The 14402-nt window shown below is 36.6% G+C and overlaps 1 protein-coding gene across 4 annotated transcripts in view; it reads left to right on the top strand.

Moving 5' to 3' along the window:
* Positions 1 to 14402, top strand: part of HEATR5B (HEAT repeat containing 5B) — a 59134-nt gene that overhangs the window by 25067 nt on the left and 19665 nt on the right. For all 4 annotated transcript variants that reach the window (XM_065057957.1, XM_065057960.1, XM_065057958.1 and 1 more), the window contains exons 20-28: positions 1140 to 1329; positions 2213 to 2382; positions 4034 to 4178; positions 5020 to 5259; positions 7130 to 7381; positions 9341 to 9522; positions 10559 to 10627; positions 12943 to 13122; positions 14124 to 14361. In XM_065057957.1, the coding sequence (XP_064914029.1) occupies positions 1140 to 1329; positions 2213 to 2382; positions 4034 to 4178; positions 5020 to 5259; positions 7130 to 7381; positions 9341 to 9522; positions 10559 to 10627; positions 12943 to 13122; positions 14124 to 14361 (1666 nt within the window). The remainder of the gene's footprint in view (positions 1 to 1139; positions 1330 to 2212; positions 2383 to 4033; positions 4179 to 5019; positions 5260 to 7129; positions 7382 to 9340; positions 9523 to 10558; positions 10628 to 12942; positions 13123 to 14123; positions 14362 to 14402) is intronic.

Raw genomic sequence — 14402 nt, 5'->3', positions numbered from 1 at the left:
GGGGGGGAGCCCAGATGGAACTTGCCTGCCTGCCTTGTTTTCTGTTGAGAGTACACCACCAGGCCCCTGTGAAAAGCTAAGCTTTTAAACCTCATCCCTTACTAGATCAGGGTGGGTACACAGGAACAGTATGGGAACACAAGTAATAGAAATTTGCAGGAGTGAAAGGGTAAGCTGTAATATGCTACTGTGTGTTTAGGACTGTGAAAGTAGTTACATGATTGCTAGTGCTAATGGTTTGTGGATTGCATCGGAGAGGATTAAAAAGGAGCAGTTTTAAAGGCAGGTTTTCCAGCTCACTCCTAAGAGTCAAGCTTTGTAACTAATATTCTTTTAACTTAGTCCTTTCAGTGCAATTTCGTCACATATTTAATGGACGAAAAATCTGAAGTACGATCATTTAGTAGGATATTATGGAGAGATATATAACGCATTCAGGTCTGTCAGGGGAATTTATTTCCTATGAAATGTCAGTGACCAAAAAGACTGTCTTCTTGCCCACTTCTTGCTTTTGCAATTGCAGTAAATGGTTTTGCTTGCTTATTATTTACTTATCTTGTGACTGAAATAGGTTGATCTTTCACCTTTTTTTTTTCCTCATCCTGTAGTATACTGACTGTGCACAGCACTCCTTTCTTCTCTTTCATCCTCTAATAAGAAAATTAATTGGAAAATACGTGTGAAATTTTCAACTTGTCATGGAAATAAATTTCTACTGCAGTTTCAAAGGCACTCCCCACTAAAGACTTTGTCAGCTCTCCATTTCAGACTCTTTATCCAGTTTTATAGCAGAACAATTCTCTCTCCTGCCTTAAGAGTCACTCTTCTTTTTTCCTTTTTTGTTTCAGTGGAGGTGTTGTTTGTATTTTCCTTCCTCAACGTACGTAACCATTTTTTGCTCAAATTCTTTGTCATCTTCATCTCTTATCCCAAAACTGATAGCCAAAGAGTATGCTAGAGATATTTAAACACTCAGGTGATTGCTTGAGATTGAGACCTTTAGAACACTTCTGGAGCCAAGAGTAGCTAACTGGATACGTTTAAGCAAGGACATACAAGATCTATGCTTAGTTTGCATACAGAATTGTTTAAACTTCCTAAATGTTTTACTGAAAAATATTCCTTTGTTTTTTTGATAGACCTGGTCTCTCCATTCACTCGCCCTGATAGTAGATTCTAGTGGGCCAATGTACCGTGGATATGTGGAGCCAACGCTTTCTCTAGTTCTTACGCTGCTCTTAACTGTTCCACCATCACATACAGAAGTACATCAATGCTTAGGTCGATGTCTTGGAGCTATAATAACTACTGTTGGGCCTGAGCTGCAAGGTTAGTGGGAATTTGAAGAGAAAGCAAAAAAAAAAGAAAGTAACTTGCGTAAAGATAATATATCGCAATCTTAAGTGGAAGAAAATAAATTTTTGTTGCAGGTGGAGGGGTGGGTGGTGACAAATTCAGTTACAGTCATGCAAGCAGCCTCACTTCTGATTCTACTTATGACTGCTTGGGGCTTTTTTGACTGCAGTTTGAGATTTGTATAAAGAAGTTGCAGTGATGTATGGCGTTCGGGCTAATGGCAAATTAGATGAAAAACACCCTTGCTGCATATATTTCCACGTATATTTTTGTGTGTAGAGGGGCAAGAGGAAAGACTTTTTTTTTCCTCTGCTGTTTTAACAAGTATTCATTTTATTTTTAATTTATGGCAAGATCTTAAGTTTGATGTCATTGTCAATGATGTGAACTATAGCACATTTCCACTCATCCTTAAAATTCTTAAATCACTGTACCTTGCTGTAGAGAATAAGATCTTTTCATGCCAAACACTATACCTGGTATATTAGGAAATGGTTAAGTGCATGAAATGTTGCCCATATGTATAGAATGAAAGAGACTTTCAAAATCAAAATTTGGATAATTTTACTGGTTTCATGTCCTGGGAAGATATTTCTGAAGTATTTCTGACCTGAAGGTTATAGATCCAACATTTCATTTGAACAGGACATTGTTTAAGTTAAAAAAGAGATATTGAAGCACTCTGTAGTGTTTCTTTGAAGATGTATATAAAGTGATTTGTGGTAGGAATTCAGAAAAGTTGCATGTTAATCTGTGAATTTAAAAGCATTAACAATTCTTGTTTCTCAAGGGTTTAAAGTCTACTGTTGTCGTACAAAGATTTTGCTGTGTTAAAGATATCCTATAAAATCATTAGGTAATGGAGCTACAATTTCAACAATCCGTTCTTCCTGTTTGGTGGGATGTGCAATCACACAAGACCATTCGGACTCACTTGTTCAGGCAGCTGCCATATCCTGCCTTCAGCAGCTTCATATGTTTGCGCCACGGCATGTCAACCTATCCAGTCTGGTTCCCAGTCTCTGTGTGAGTACAGAATGCATCCCTTTTGTTCCTCAAAGTTTTATGTATGTGCTTAGTGGAGGACAGGAGAAGCACTTAGCAGGATGTCAGGGATACACATGAGTATAAGCAAGCCACATCTGCAAAAACACTGAAGTGCAATAAAAAGATGTCTCTCCCCAAGCCATTTTAGATCTTTCCAGAATGCTACCCAAATTGAAGTCATAGGGTCTGATTCTCTTTCACCCTAGAGAGCACAAGATAGCAAGAGTAAGTATATAATATGACTGAGTAAAAAGATGCTGAAACACTCTGTTTCTTCCGATTGCATGCACAGAGGGCAGTGAGTGAGTTGGGGAAAGGCAGGAGATTTTGGATTTATTTTACCACTGTCAGCGTAGTAGATGCTGACATTTAAATTCTGTGCTGCTGTTGTTAGCATTGCTTTCTCCCTCCTTTAGTGTTCTGTCAGCAAGTCCAGGCCTAAGCCTGGAAGTGAGGCAGAGGCTGGAACCCTAAACATGCCAAATATGGCTGTGGGAGGAAAGGTGGTGTGTGTGGGTGTGTGTTTTGGTGTAGTTTTTTTTAGTTGTTATTACTGTTTAAAAAAATATTTTTAGGGGGTCCAGCAGTCCAATAAAGAGAAATTTGAAAAGTTTCTTCCTGATGTCTGTTGGATGTTTTGCGAAGTGCTTTGTTCATTAATTGTGGAAATGGTAGTTGTGTGTTACCTGGAGGAATGTAATCCTACCTAGTCAACATTGGAAGTTCTTAGCCTGCTCTCCAGACTTTGCCTAGGGCAGCCTCTCATTGTTATATGCTTCCCTTTTCATGCTTACTGTTGCTTCCACCTTGTATATTCATATGTGGAATAAAGATCTACTGTTAAAATGCTTTATAAGCTATACAGCCGTTTCATTTAGGAAAGCAATTTCTATCCGCATAATAACCTAAAACTGAGAAGGCAAATGTGTATTCAGTTTATTAAAAACAAATTCCCCAGGGTAACTAAAGAATCGGAGTTTCTTAAAGATCACACTTCATCTCTTCCACTGTGGAAAAACATACAGTTCTCTGTGCAGTTACTTCCTTTCAGGAAAATAGGGACCATGCACAATTCTTCTCTAAGAAAATATTTGCTTGTACTTGAGGTGATTCAAAAGGAATTAGAAGCCAGTGTTGGTTAGCAAAGAAATCTGAAGCTGTCTTATTGAGAGGCACTTATAAAAATGTATGCTATAAATTCCAGTACGAGTTTGAAATAAAAGTTTTTATGATAGGTGTCATGCGTGGGGCACCTGATGATGTCTTTTTGTTTAAAAGAATGTGATCTACAGGTATAGCAGAATGTGAGATTGAGTGGTACAGAAGAGTCTAACAGATTGGAAAGTGTAATTAATCTAAATCACACTGTTACAGTAGTTCCAATATTCGAGCTCGTATCTCTTCAACCAGATAACAGCTGTCAGCTCTGTATATGTCAGATTTATTTTCCTATTTTTACATTATAAAAAGTGCTTATTTCTGGACTTTCAAGATCTTGTAAAGAGCTTGGCACCCAGCAGCTCACACATGGGCATGTGATTGAAAAGTAGAATGCTGTTAGTCCTCTAGCACTGATTTATTGATACAGGGGTGCAGCCGTTCACTCACCTATAATGGTTCTGATTTTTAGGTTCATTTGTGCAGCTCCCACTTGCTGCTTCGCCGAGCTGCAGTGGCGTGTTTACGACAGCTTGCTCAGAGGGAAGCAGCAGAAGTATGTGAATATGCCATGAGCTTAGCAAAAAAGGCTGGAGACAAAGAAAACAGTGGCATCAGTAAGTATTTCTCTCATGTGGCCTTTTTGCAACAGTTGAGTGCACATATGTGAGTGTTTGTGTGCTTTGCCTTCAGAGAGGGGTGGGAAACTGCCCCCCCCTCCCCCAGCAACAGAGCACAAAATTCAAACCATCCTTTTCAGCTCCAATAACTTCTGGCCACACTCTTGGTTACCTCCTGAGCTTCACTTCTAGTTTAATTTTTTGTAAAGTTCAGACTTAAATTTCTCTGCTACATTAAAAGTGTCAATCAAATAGGTAACTCAGTGTATATACAATGGAAACATTTCATAGTTTTTCTGTTATTTTAGGTCTTGTTCTTTTGAAAATTGACTTAATTGTATGCTGTTTGATTGAGATAGCTGGTTGTGGTATATTTTGTTAGCAGCACATCTGCAAAGCCTGTGGACTTTGCTGGTTGGTTCAATTCTGACTTGTAATTTTATTCTGAAAACAGGAGGCTCAACAGTGCTACCAGAAGAGTCTCCTACAAATGTAGAATCTTGAGCTTACTTGTATTAAATCACACCAGTTAAATCTGTCTCTCTTTGGAAAGATTCTTTAGAGCTCAGTACCAATAGGGGTTTTTACAAATTCATGGGGTAGATATCTTGAAGAGAGAGAGACTTTTTTCTTGAAGTAAAACTAGGAGGAGCAATTAAATTAATTCCTCTATTGAAATCTTTCTAGTGCTAATTTGGAAGAAATTCAGTAACATCTTGGTGTATTGTTGCTTGAATTATAGGCACACAAATACAGAATGTCCAATTGTAGGCTGTTATTCCAAATTTTAAAACTGAGTTACTGATTTCAGAAAACATTTCTTCTTATCATTTTGCAGATATTAATCCTTTTGCACCAGGACCTGGTTCTCGGCGAGATGCTCATTCCCGGCATCAGGGGGTTAATATAACAGAGACAGGCCTCGAAGGTGTCCTTTTTGGAATGTTGGATCGGGAGACTGATCGGAAGTTGTGCTCAGATATCCATGATACTCTGGGGCATATGCTTTCATCACTGGCAGTAGAAAACCTTTCTCACTGGCTAATGCTTTGTAAGGATGTCCTTGCAGCTTCTAGTGGTAAGTGTTGTATAGTGTTCACATAAGAGACAGGATGTCCTTAGTATTAGCATCTTCTGGCAATATTTGTTTGGAGTTTGTCTTTTATCCTAGCTAATACATAGCTTACATTATATATACAACTTTGGTTATAATGCATTAAAACTTCATTAGAAAGAAGAAATCATCAAAGTTAAGTTTTAGACTATTGCTTTTAAGAGTTAAAAAGTTAGCTGCCTTAAAGTAGGATTTCCAGTGGAGAAACAGTGTGATTGTTACTCTGACATTTCAATATCTTAATGAAAGCAGACATATTCTTTTTAGCCTTTATACATCAGGACTGTACAGAAGGAAGAGTGCTGTACACACTGAGCTTTCTTTTATGAGGTTTTGTGAGTTGCTGATGTGATGTTGGGTTACCATGGTGATGAAACTTTTGCTGCTTGTTCAGCTTAGCAGACTTGTTTGCACAGATCTTGTTCTCCGAGACCTTATTCCTGTTTTTCAGATTGTAGGATAGTTGTGACGCAGATTCTGCTCATTTCCCTTGCATTTATACTTGTTTATTGGCATTCTGTGAGTTCATCCTGAAGGTCTTTCTGAATGTTACCAGATTTACGTTTACTGATGAGTAATGCTACCAGTGATTTCTTTATGCAAAGTAGTTACCATATATACTGGTTACCGTGTAGTTACCATATACCCAGAGAGAAAGACCTTGTTTCCCCTGTTTGATGTTGACATGTCCTTTTCTTATTTCATGTGGGCTGGGTTTTAAAGTTTTAACAAGATTGTCCAATCTCTTATTTATTAGTAGGTGAAATAATCTCTGAGATAATTTTGTTTAAATAAATTTCTCTCAGCTGTACTGTAATAAGCCGGCAGCTTTAGTTTGAACTCCTTTGATCCAGCTAACTGGCATGTGAACAAAATCTGTTTTGCTTTTTAAGCAGAGATTTACAGATCTGCCAGATAAGTTTCTGGATGCCTTCTCAAAACACTCTTGTTATGAATTGGCTTCATCCATGTTTGATTTGCTGTAGCCTCTTTCTCTCTTAATTGAATGGCTTGGCTATTCAGCTGCTTAAATTTAGACTTTAAAAGGTGCAAGCCTTAGTTGGAATGGGTTACTCTTACAATAATTTCTTCTTATTCTCCTCTTATTATTGCCAGAGTAATTTTAGTCAGTATCTTGGCATTTTGCTGATATAGACCTTGTCATTAAGACATTATGTTCTGTTTTCTGAATAGCAGAAGTCTATATGCATGCTTGGTGAGTTGCTTTTTGTCCTTGCTTGGGTTTTTGGGGATTTTTTTGTGATTGCTGGAGTAATTTTTTTTTTTTTTTTTTTTTTTTCTGAAATGAAGTCTCACAATCAGAGAAAATAATTTTTTGAATGTTAGGCCCATTTGTGGATGCCATAAACTGCCTACTTGACTGTGTATCTGTCCCATGGTGTGGAACTTTGTAGTTTTGTTTCAGTTTAACATGCATTCTAGTTTTTACTTGAAACAGGAGCTGAACAGTTCAAAGACAAGCTGATTTCTTGATTCTGAGCCTTGTAATTTCCTTACCCTGTGTACTGACAATTTAACAGGTTAATTTTCAAAGCTGAGAAATTTACATATGGGATTCAGCTATGCTTGGTATCTGTAGAGCATTAGCATTACAGGATTGTTTTTCATTTCATTTAAACCAAATGAAGCCCAGATTAGAAGTTAGAAACATTCATTTTACTGATGTTCCTATGTCTTTTTACATTTTTTTAAAATATTGTTGTTTCAACAGAATAATTGGTGTGTTTTGAATCTGGGTGTTACGGGAAGGCTCGAATATGTCCTGTAGATTGTAACTGTGGGATTTTTTTTTTTTAATTGTTCTCTGTTGTAGACATGAGCACAGCTGCTCCCTTGGGAGGAGGGAAGGATGAGGAAGCAGAGAAGAAGGATGAGATGGATGATGATACAATGTTTACCACCTTGGGTGAAGAGGATAAATCCAAGCCTTCTGTAGCGCCTCGCTGGGCAACTCGTGTGTTTGCAGCAGACTGTCTGTGCCGTGTTATCATGCTGTGTGAGAATGTGAACAAGGCGCACTTTGATCTGGCACTGGCTCGTTCAGCCAGACTCAAAAACCCAAAAAGTAATTATAGGACATGCATAGCTTTTTTAGTATTTTTTGACACCATTTTACAGCTTAAGATTACATAATGAAGAAAAAAAGAAAAAAATCCTTGCATTCAAATGATTAGAAACAGAGGAAATGACTGGCAAAAGGCAATAAAACTGTAGTTTAACTGTAACCATTGTAGGTACTGTACCATGAGCACAAAGAATGAGGTTTGCTGGAGGATATAAATTCTGGCAGACTGATCTGCTTGGAGAAAAAACACCTTTAGATTTGGAAACCTTTTCTCTAGTCTGAAACAGAAGCAGTGAACTTCTAGATAATGGTGAGCTGGTAACAGTTTCTCCAAGTTTAATGTAATGATTGCAACGACTTAGACTTCAGAGATTATATTTGCATCTCCAGACTGAAGGGATGCTAGGGAAGAAAAGAGATAAGGCTAGTTAATTATTGCTGTGGCATTGGTTGCGGAGTGAGTGATGTGAGAGAGTTACAGAAGGACAGTCGTTTTATAAAGATCATTCTTTTGGTATACATGACAGTGATGAATACTAGTTTTAAAGCTCATGTGTTGAAGATACTCTTATGAGTTAGAGGATTAAAATTGAGAGATCAGATGACATAGTTGTTTTGTGAAGAAATATTTTTTAACAGATGGTGGGAAGTTTCTGTCCTTGAGTCGTCCATGTGTATTGGTTCTGGTGCATAGTGATTGTTTGCTTTCCCCATGTGGCACTCATGAGGACTTTGTGGTAGGTAGGATGAATATTGTGAGCATCCTAGAATGCATGGGATTAATGGGTTTTAGTGTCTGTGTTGTTGTTGAGAGTGTCTGGTATGGTATGGAGATTGATTTAGGTCTTTGCTTATGTTGCTTTGTTGCAGCCTAGTTCCAGCATTGTGCATTGGTTTTGCAAGAATCTCATTTCTGATTTGATTTCAGGCTGAGATCACTGTTTGAAGACTAAGAGGGAAAAGTTTTGGGAAAGTTTGTTTTGAGATAGGGTTGTATTACAGAGAAAGTAATAAAATTACTGCTGCTAATAGGATCCTGCAGATGACTACATATAAGAATCTTGAGAATTTATGTCTCTTTATTTAAAGTGCACTTGATGTGTTTGGTATCATTGTAAAAACTTCCAAAATGCTTAAATTTTACTAACATCTGTGAAGGTCTGAAAAAGTAAACACAGACTTTATCACTTCATAATTTCTAATTGATTTCCAGTCTTTTTTTATTGACATGCCTCTGAAAAGTTTCAGCTACAAAATAAACTTTTTTTACCTTGTGACTTGAAATATGTAGAGCTGTTATAGCTTGTGGGTTTTGTTAGTCACCCTTGACATTATACTTTTAAATAATTTGGTTTCATATTGGTTGTGCAACATCTGGCAATTTCAAATTGAGAGTAAGGAAAGAAATGAAATTAATAAAAATAGAGGAGAATAATCCTTCCAGAAATGTTACTTAGTTATGCATTGTTCTTTTCTGCATGTTGTCTGCCACTTACTTGCAGCCTTGGATGTGGAAGTTTTTAGGTGTTTAAACCTGACGAGGTTTTCCTTTGTCAGCAGGGGTCACTATAAGCATAGGACTCAAACAGGAATTGCCTTGGAGATTTTCTGTAGGTTTGGGGGACCTCACTAAAATTAGCTTTACTAAACGTTCTAATCTCTTCTAAGGTACTCAGCTGTATATGCATACTCAAAGAAATTTCTGTATATCATATATGTAATTTCGTTTCAAATTTGGGCTTAAATTTTAAGGTTGTCTTAGGAACAAAAGTCCTTGTATCACTTTAAGGAGAAGAAAAAAATAGATTATTTCCTACCTTCTTGTGTGCTCTAAATATGGACCTTTTAAAAAGGTAAAATAGGCAAAATTTGTACATGTCAGTGAGGAAAATGTTACAAATATCTGTTATGGTAGCTGTCTTTTAAGTTACTAAATAGTTCTTTCTGTTTCATTCTAAGATGACTTCTTAGTACTCCATCTTTCTGACCTTATTCGAATGGCATTCATGGCTGCGACTGATCACAGCAACCAGTTGCGAATGGCGGGTCTTCAGGCTCTTGAAGACATTATCAAGAAATTTGCATCAGTTCCTGAGCCAGAATTTCCAGGCCATGTGATACTGGAGCAATATCAGGCTAATGTGAGACCTCCTTTATAAGTTCAGGAAACTGTATATTTATGCCAATATGCCAGTATTAGCTTTGAGAACATTTTGTAACTTCAAAAGAGATTTGTGTGTATGTGAAAATGTACTAAAGAGACTTTTATTTACCTCTTCAAAATTTATTTTTCTATCTCTTCCTATTTATTATAATTTAGTAGCTTATGAAATTTAAAAATTCAGTACCTATTGATTCTTGAAAGCCAAATTACAAGTTACATTTAATTTTTCAAAAGAGTGGCGTTTCATTTGTGGAGTTAAGAATTGGGAAATAACGCTGATTTCTTGGGAATTAATGAATATACTTCTGTTTAAATAAAAACTACAAAATATAGGAATGGGAGGTGGACAGCTGAAAATTTATTTTGGGGCATTATTGCTTTATGTTGTTGCATAGGTTAACTCTTTCACCTCTGTTGTCCTCACTGTGTCTTCAAGATCTTTGCAAATGCCTTTTGAAGTAAGGCTTACATCCTTTTCACTTTTTGCCTTTTTCATCTTCCTGCTGTAGTGTTGTAACAATTGCTTCTGTGTCTTTGACTTGGTTTCTTTTGTTTCTGAAAAATGCTGCCTTAAAACAACTGCCTAAAAGGCTTTTTTTGGTCAGAATTTCTCATCCAACCATAAATGTTTGATTTCATATCATTATTCTTTTGGACATCAAAAAGTCATTGGCCTCTTTAGCCTTAGCATAAACTGCACCTGTGATACTTTCATGATTAAAAAGATACTCATTAACAGAAGAAAGATAATATCACATATTTGACAAAGGTAGTTGAAGCTTAAAAAGGCAGTGTGCAAGAAAAAAAGATCTGGTTTAGGATTCTGTTGGTTAAAGAATACTATTGCAAATGTCTGATAGACAAGAAGGATAAGTTTGGGATGTAACTGTAATGCCAAAATCTTGTCTTGTTTGTTCTGTATGTGTATTTGAGTCTTAAAGAAGGTGAGCTCAAGAATGTTGCGTCAGTATTTTTTAAGTAGTTGGATTTTTAGTTTTTTTTCCTCTCAACAGGTTGGAGCTGCTCTGAGGCCAGCTTTTTCCCAAGATACACCATCTGATATAACTGCAAAGGCCTGCCAGGTATGGAGGAAAATGTTCAGATAGTATAAGCCAAGCTGATTTTCCTTCTCTTTGGAAGAAGGTTGCAGAAGAGAAGTAGTAGCAAATGGCTGGAAGAATTTGCAAAACCAAAGCCATGATGTTTTTGCAACATTTTTTGAGTCTCTTAGTAATATATTTTGTTCCTCAGAAGTGCAGAAGTCCTTTTTAGGAGCTACATGAGAGAATATCTAGTCTTCCTGAAACTAATTATGTCTCCATGTCAATTCTGCATTTGTTGCTAAAAGAAAAACAAAACAAAAACAACAATAACAAAAATCCAACCAACCGAAAAGACCCTACCAACCCACCACCACCAAAACATACACACAAACAAAAAAAGACCAAAAAACGTGAAACAACAAAACCAAACAAATGTGAAAATCCACAACCTTGCTTAACGGGACCAATAGTGATGTATTTATTGAGATGCCTTTCAGTCTGATCATTTATTTGGATTGCTGATAATTTACCTTTAAGCTCAAAAGTTTTATTGACATTAATAAACTCTTTTACATTTTTAAAAGCAGTGATCATTCTCATTACAAGCATAGTAACAACCTCTCAGTGAAAATTCAGTTGAAGAGTATTTTTTGTGTGGTTTTTATTATGTATTGTCTTGTGCTACTGTAGTTTAAATCAGCTATCAGTACTGTAGCTGTAATAGTATCTGGCGTGTGGTTTACACAGCTAAATTCCTATTGTAGTTTAAAACACCAGTTTGTTTAGTTATGCCAACGTCAGTTTTAATATGATAATTTTGTGTGTGTGACTTTTGTTTAGTAAATCTTGGTGTGGCAGGATTATGATTTTGTGTTGTTATTTTATAGTCTTAATTTACAGCAAAGCTTGTAAGGATAGATCAAATATGGCATAATTTGGTATCTATACATGTGAAAGAATATGCTCATGTTACCTTATGGAAAATTTCTGTGTATTTAAAGCAATTAACTAGATGAAGAGGCAGTTTGTGTGAAAACATGTAACTTTCTTTGTGACTTGTTAAAATCTTCCCTATTCAACCAGTTTCGAGTGCATGTGTGCACTTACAGGATCAAATGATTGGGATATTTAACTCATTCTGTAGAAGTTCCGTGGACAGAGATGAGCTACACTGAATGAGTTTGATGTTGTTAGTTTTATGTCATTAATGAGACACCGTTGACTTGCCCAGCAGCAGGAGTGAAAACTGGTCTTAGTCCTACTATAAATGAATTACGCATTTGTGACAGCAGCCTTGTCCTGTGCACCTTTGGGACATTATTTGTGTTTCTTTTGAATATGTCCGTCGTTCCCAATTGTGAGACGCCCTTCCCCAAAGGCTTTCGTGGAACTTGATCTATAAAACCAAAATAAATACACTGGAAATAGGACAAAAATGCCATGGAAAAAAGGGTTTGTAAAACCTGAACCACTTGCATTCTGTGGGGTTTTTTGTTTTGTTTTGTTTTGTTTTTTTTCTTCTGTTCCTCATCCTTGTAAAATCACCACCAGAATCCAAAGCAATTCTTCTGGAAGACTTTGTCCCTTTTAGTAGAAAAGCAGCTGCACCAGCATTCTTCTATTGCATGTGTTATGTCTGGGCATGAATGTGTTTCAGAAGATAAATGCCAATGTGTAGCACCAGACAGGAGCAGCTGATCTGTACGATGTTTAGATTTTAGGTACCTGTTTGTGTCTATTTAATTTGAAAGAAAAGTGAGGAGACACCCAACTGTCTGTCCACCATGTCTGGTGTTGATTGTTCTGGAATGTGGTACTGCTGGTTCCAGATCAGAGCCCAGTTGTTTAAGGATTTTTATCTTCTTGACATCAATGATCTTGAAAGCTTCTCGTTAGTATGGAGACTTAGTATATAATTTGAGAGGTGTGGGTTTTTAAAGATGTACTTTTATTGATTGATCTCCAAGATAGTATTCACAGTGAATGCAGTGACCCATTACTTGAATGATTTGAACACACACTTGGGAACAGAATACAAAAATTGTTATTACCTATTTATGGAGTAGTAAAAAACTATTTAAAGTATTTTCTATGTCTCTTTTAAGTTCCATTGTAATATGCTTTGCAAATATAACCTTTGTAAGAGCAATTCTGGTATCATGGGGGATGGCAGGGGGAAGAAAAAGGAAAACCTTGACTTCTTTTATATTGAGGAGGAGGGCTTCTAATATTTTTTTGTGGTGGTTGCTTTGGTTTATTTTTCTTACAGATTTTTTTTTTTTTTTTCTTTTTTACATTTATAAGGTTGTTGGGTTTTGTGATAGTTTAGAATGATTCTGAACTTTGTTGTCTAGGTGTGTAGCACTTGGATAGGAAGTGGGGTTGTAAGTGACCTGAATGACCTCCGCCGAGTTCACAACCTTCTTGTCTCTTCCCTGGATAAAGTGCAAGCAGGAAAGGGATCTTCTAGCCAGCTTTATCGAGAGAGTGCAACTACGATGGAAAAACTTGCAGTTCTGAAAGCATGGGCTGAGGTAAACACTGACCATTACATCTTTAAAAGTTTGAAAATACTTTGCAGCATAATAGCAGCCTTGCACCTCACTGGCTGTTCAGCCAGTGAACTTTGCACCTGCCCTTCTCGTTGCCTGTTGCAATTCCAGTCCTGGGGTGTTTTCATCTCTATGTATTTCTCTGTTCCTTTTTCTTCCATTCTGTTGATCCATATTTAAAGTGATGCTTGGTTGTTCTTTGTTTTACTGTACTTCTCTGTGTATACACTCATACTCTATCAGATTTTGATTTTCTTCCCATCTTATTGATCTTAAACTGAAAAACAAACCAAAAACAAAGAAACCAACCAACCAAAACAAGCCGCCCCGGCCCCAAGACCAAACAACATTAAATTTTATTCTGGTAAATTATCACAGTTAATTAAGTAGAAGTTTATCAAAGTGTTAATAATAAGTGGCAGACTTAATATAGATATTGTTGGGGAATGGCTGGAATACCAGAAATCTTCAACTATGTACAAAGGACAGAGTTAGCACTATTTATATTGCCTTTCTTCCTGAAATGTACTTGCATGCTGTAGAGCTGTACATATAATTATGCAAATGGTAAGCCATTTTCCTGTCTCTATGATACCTAATCTGCTCAACTGTGAGTGACAATTGCTCTAATTTATCTAGTAGCTCTTAATGTAGGTGAAAGAAAACTTTGCAATAAGGATGCAATGATTTAATGAAATCAGGTGTTTAAATCAATATGTTTGTGTAGAGCAGCAGTAATTGACACTTTTTAAGGAAAAAGGTGTGTAGCCAGATTGTTTTAGGAAAGTGCCATTTATATAGCTGTTATATATTGGTAGAAATAAAATAAAAAATATTGAAATAAAAGGTAAGTCTCTTTTTCCCAGTCATTTTACAGTCAGCCATCTGTGTATTAGATCTGTTACTTTCACATTTGAAAGCCTGCTGGTTTTTTTCTTTTTAGGATCTCACAGCATGTATTTTCATATCTATTTTTCTTCTAGGTGTATGTTGTTGCCATGAAAATTAAGAAAGAAGCAGAGACTAAACCAAAGCGTGTTTTAAAGAGCACAGAGGAGGATGAGGATGATTTTGGTACTATAGACGAGTTACCACCAGACAGTTTGATAACGCTTGTACAACCTGAGCTGCCTGCACTTAGCCGTCTCTGGTTAGCTGCACTGAAAGATTATGCACTTTTGACTTTACCAGCTGAATTTGCTACTCAACTTCCACCAGATGGTAAGCACTGGAATTTATTTTTGTGTTGTCATGAAAACCAG

Source organism: Columba livia, chromosome 3 (genome assembly GCF_036013475.1).
Source record: "Columba livia isolate bColLiv1 breed racing homer chromosome 3, bColLiv1.pat.W.v2, whole genome shotgun sequence".
Lineage (NCBI taxonomy): Eukaryota > Metazoa > Chordata > Aves > Columbiformes > Columbidae > Columba > Columba livia.
This window is presented reverse-complemented; position numbering and strand designations above follow the sequence as displayed.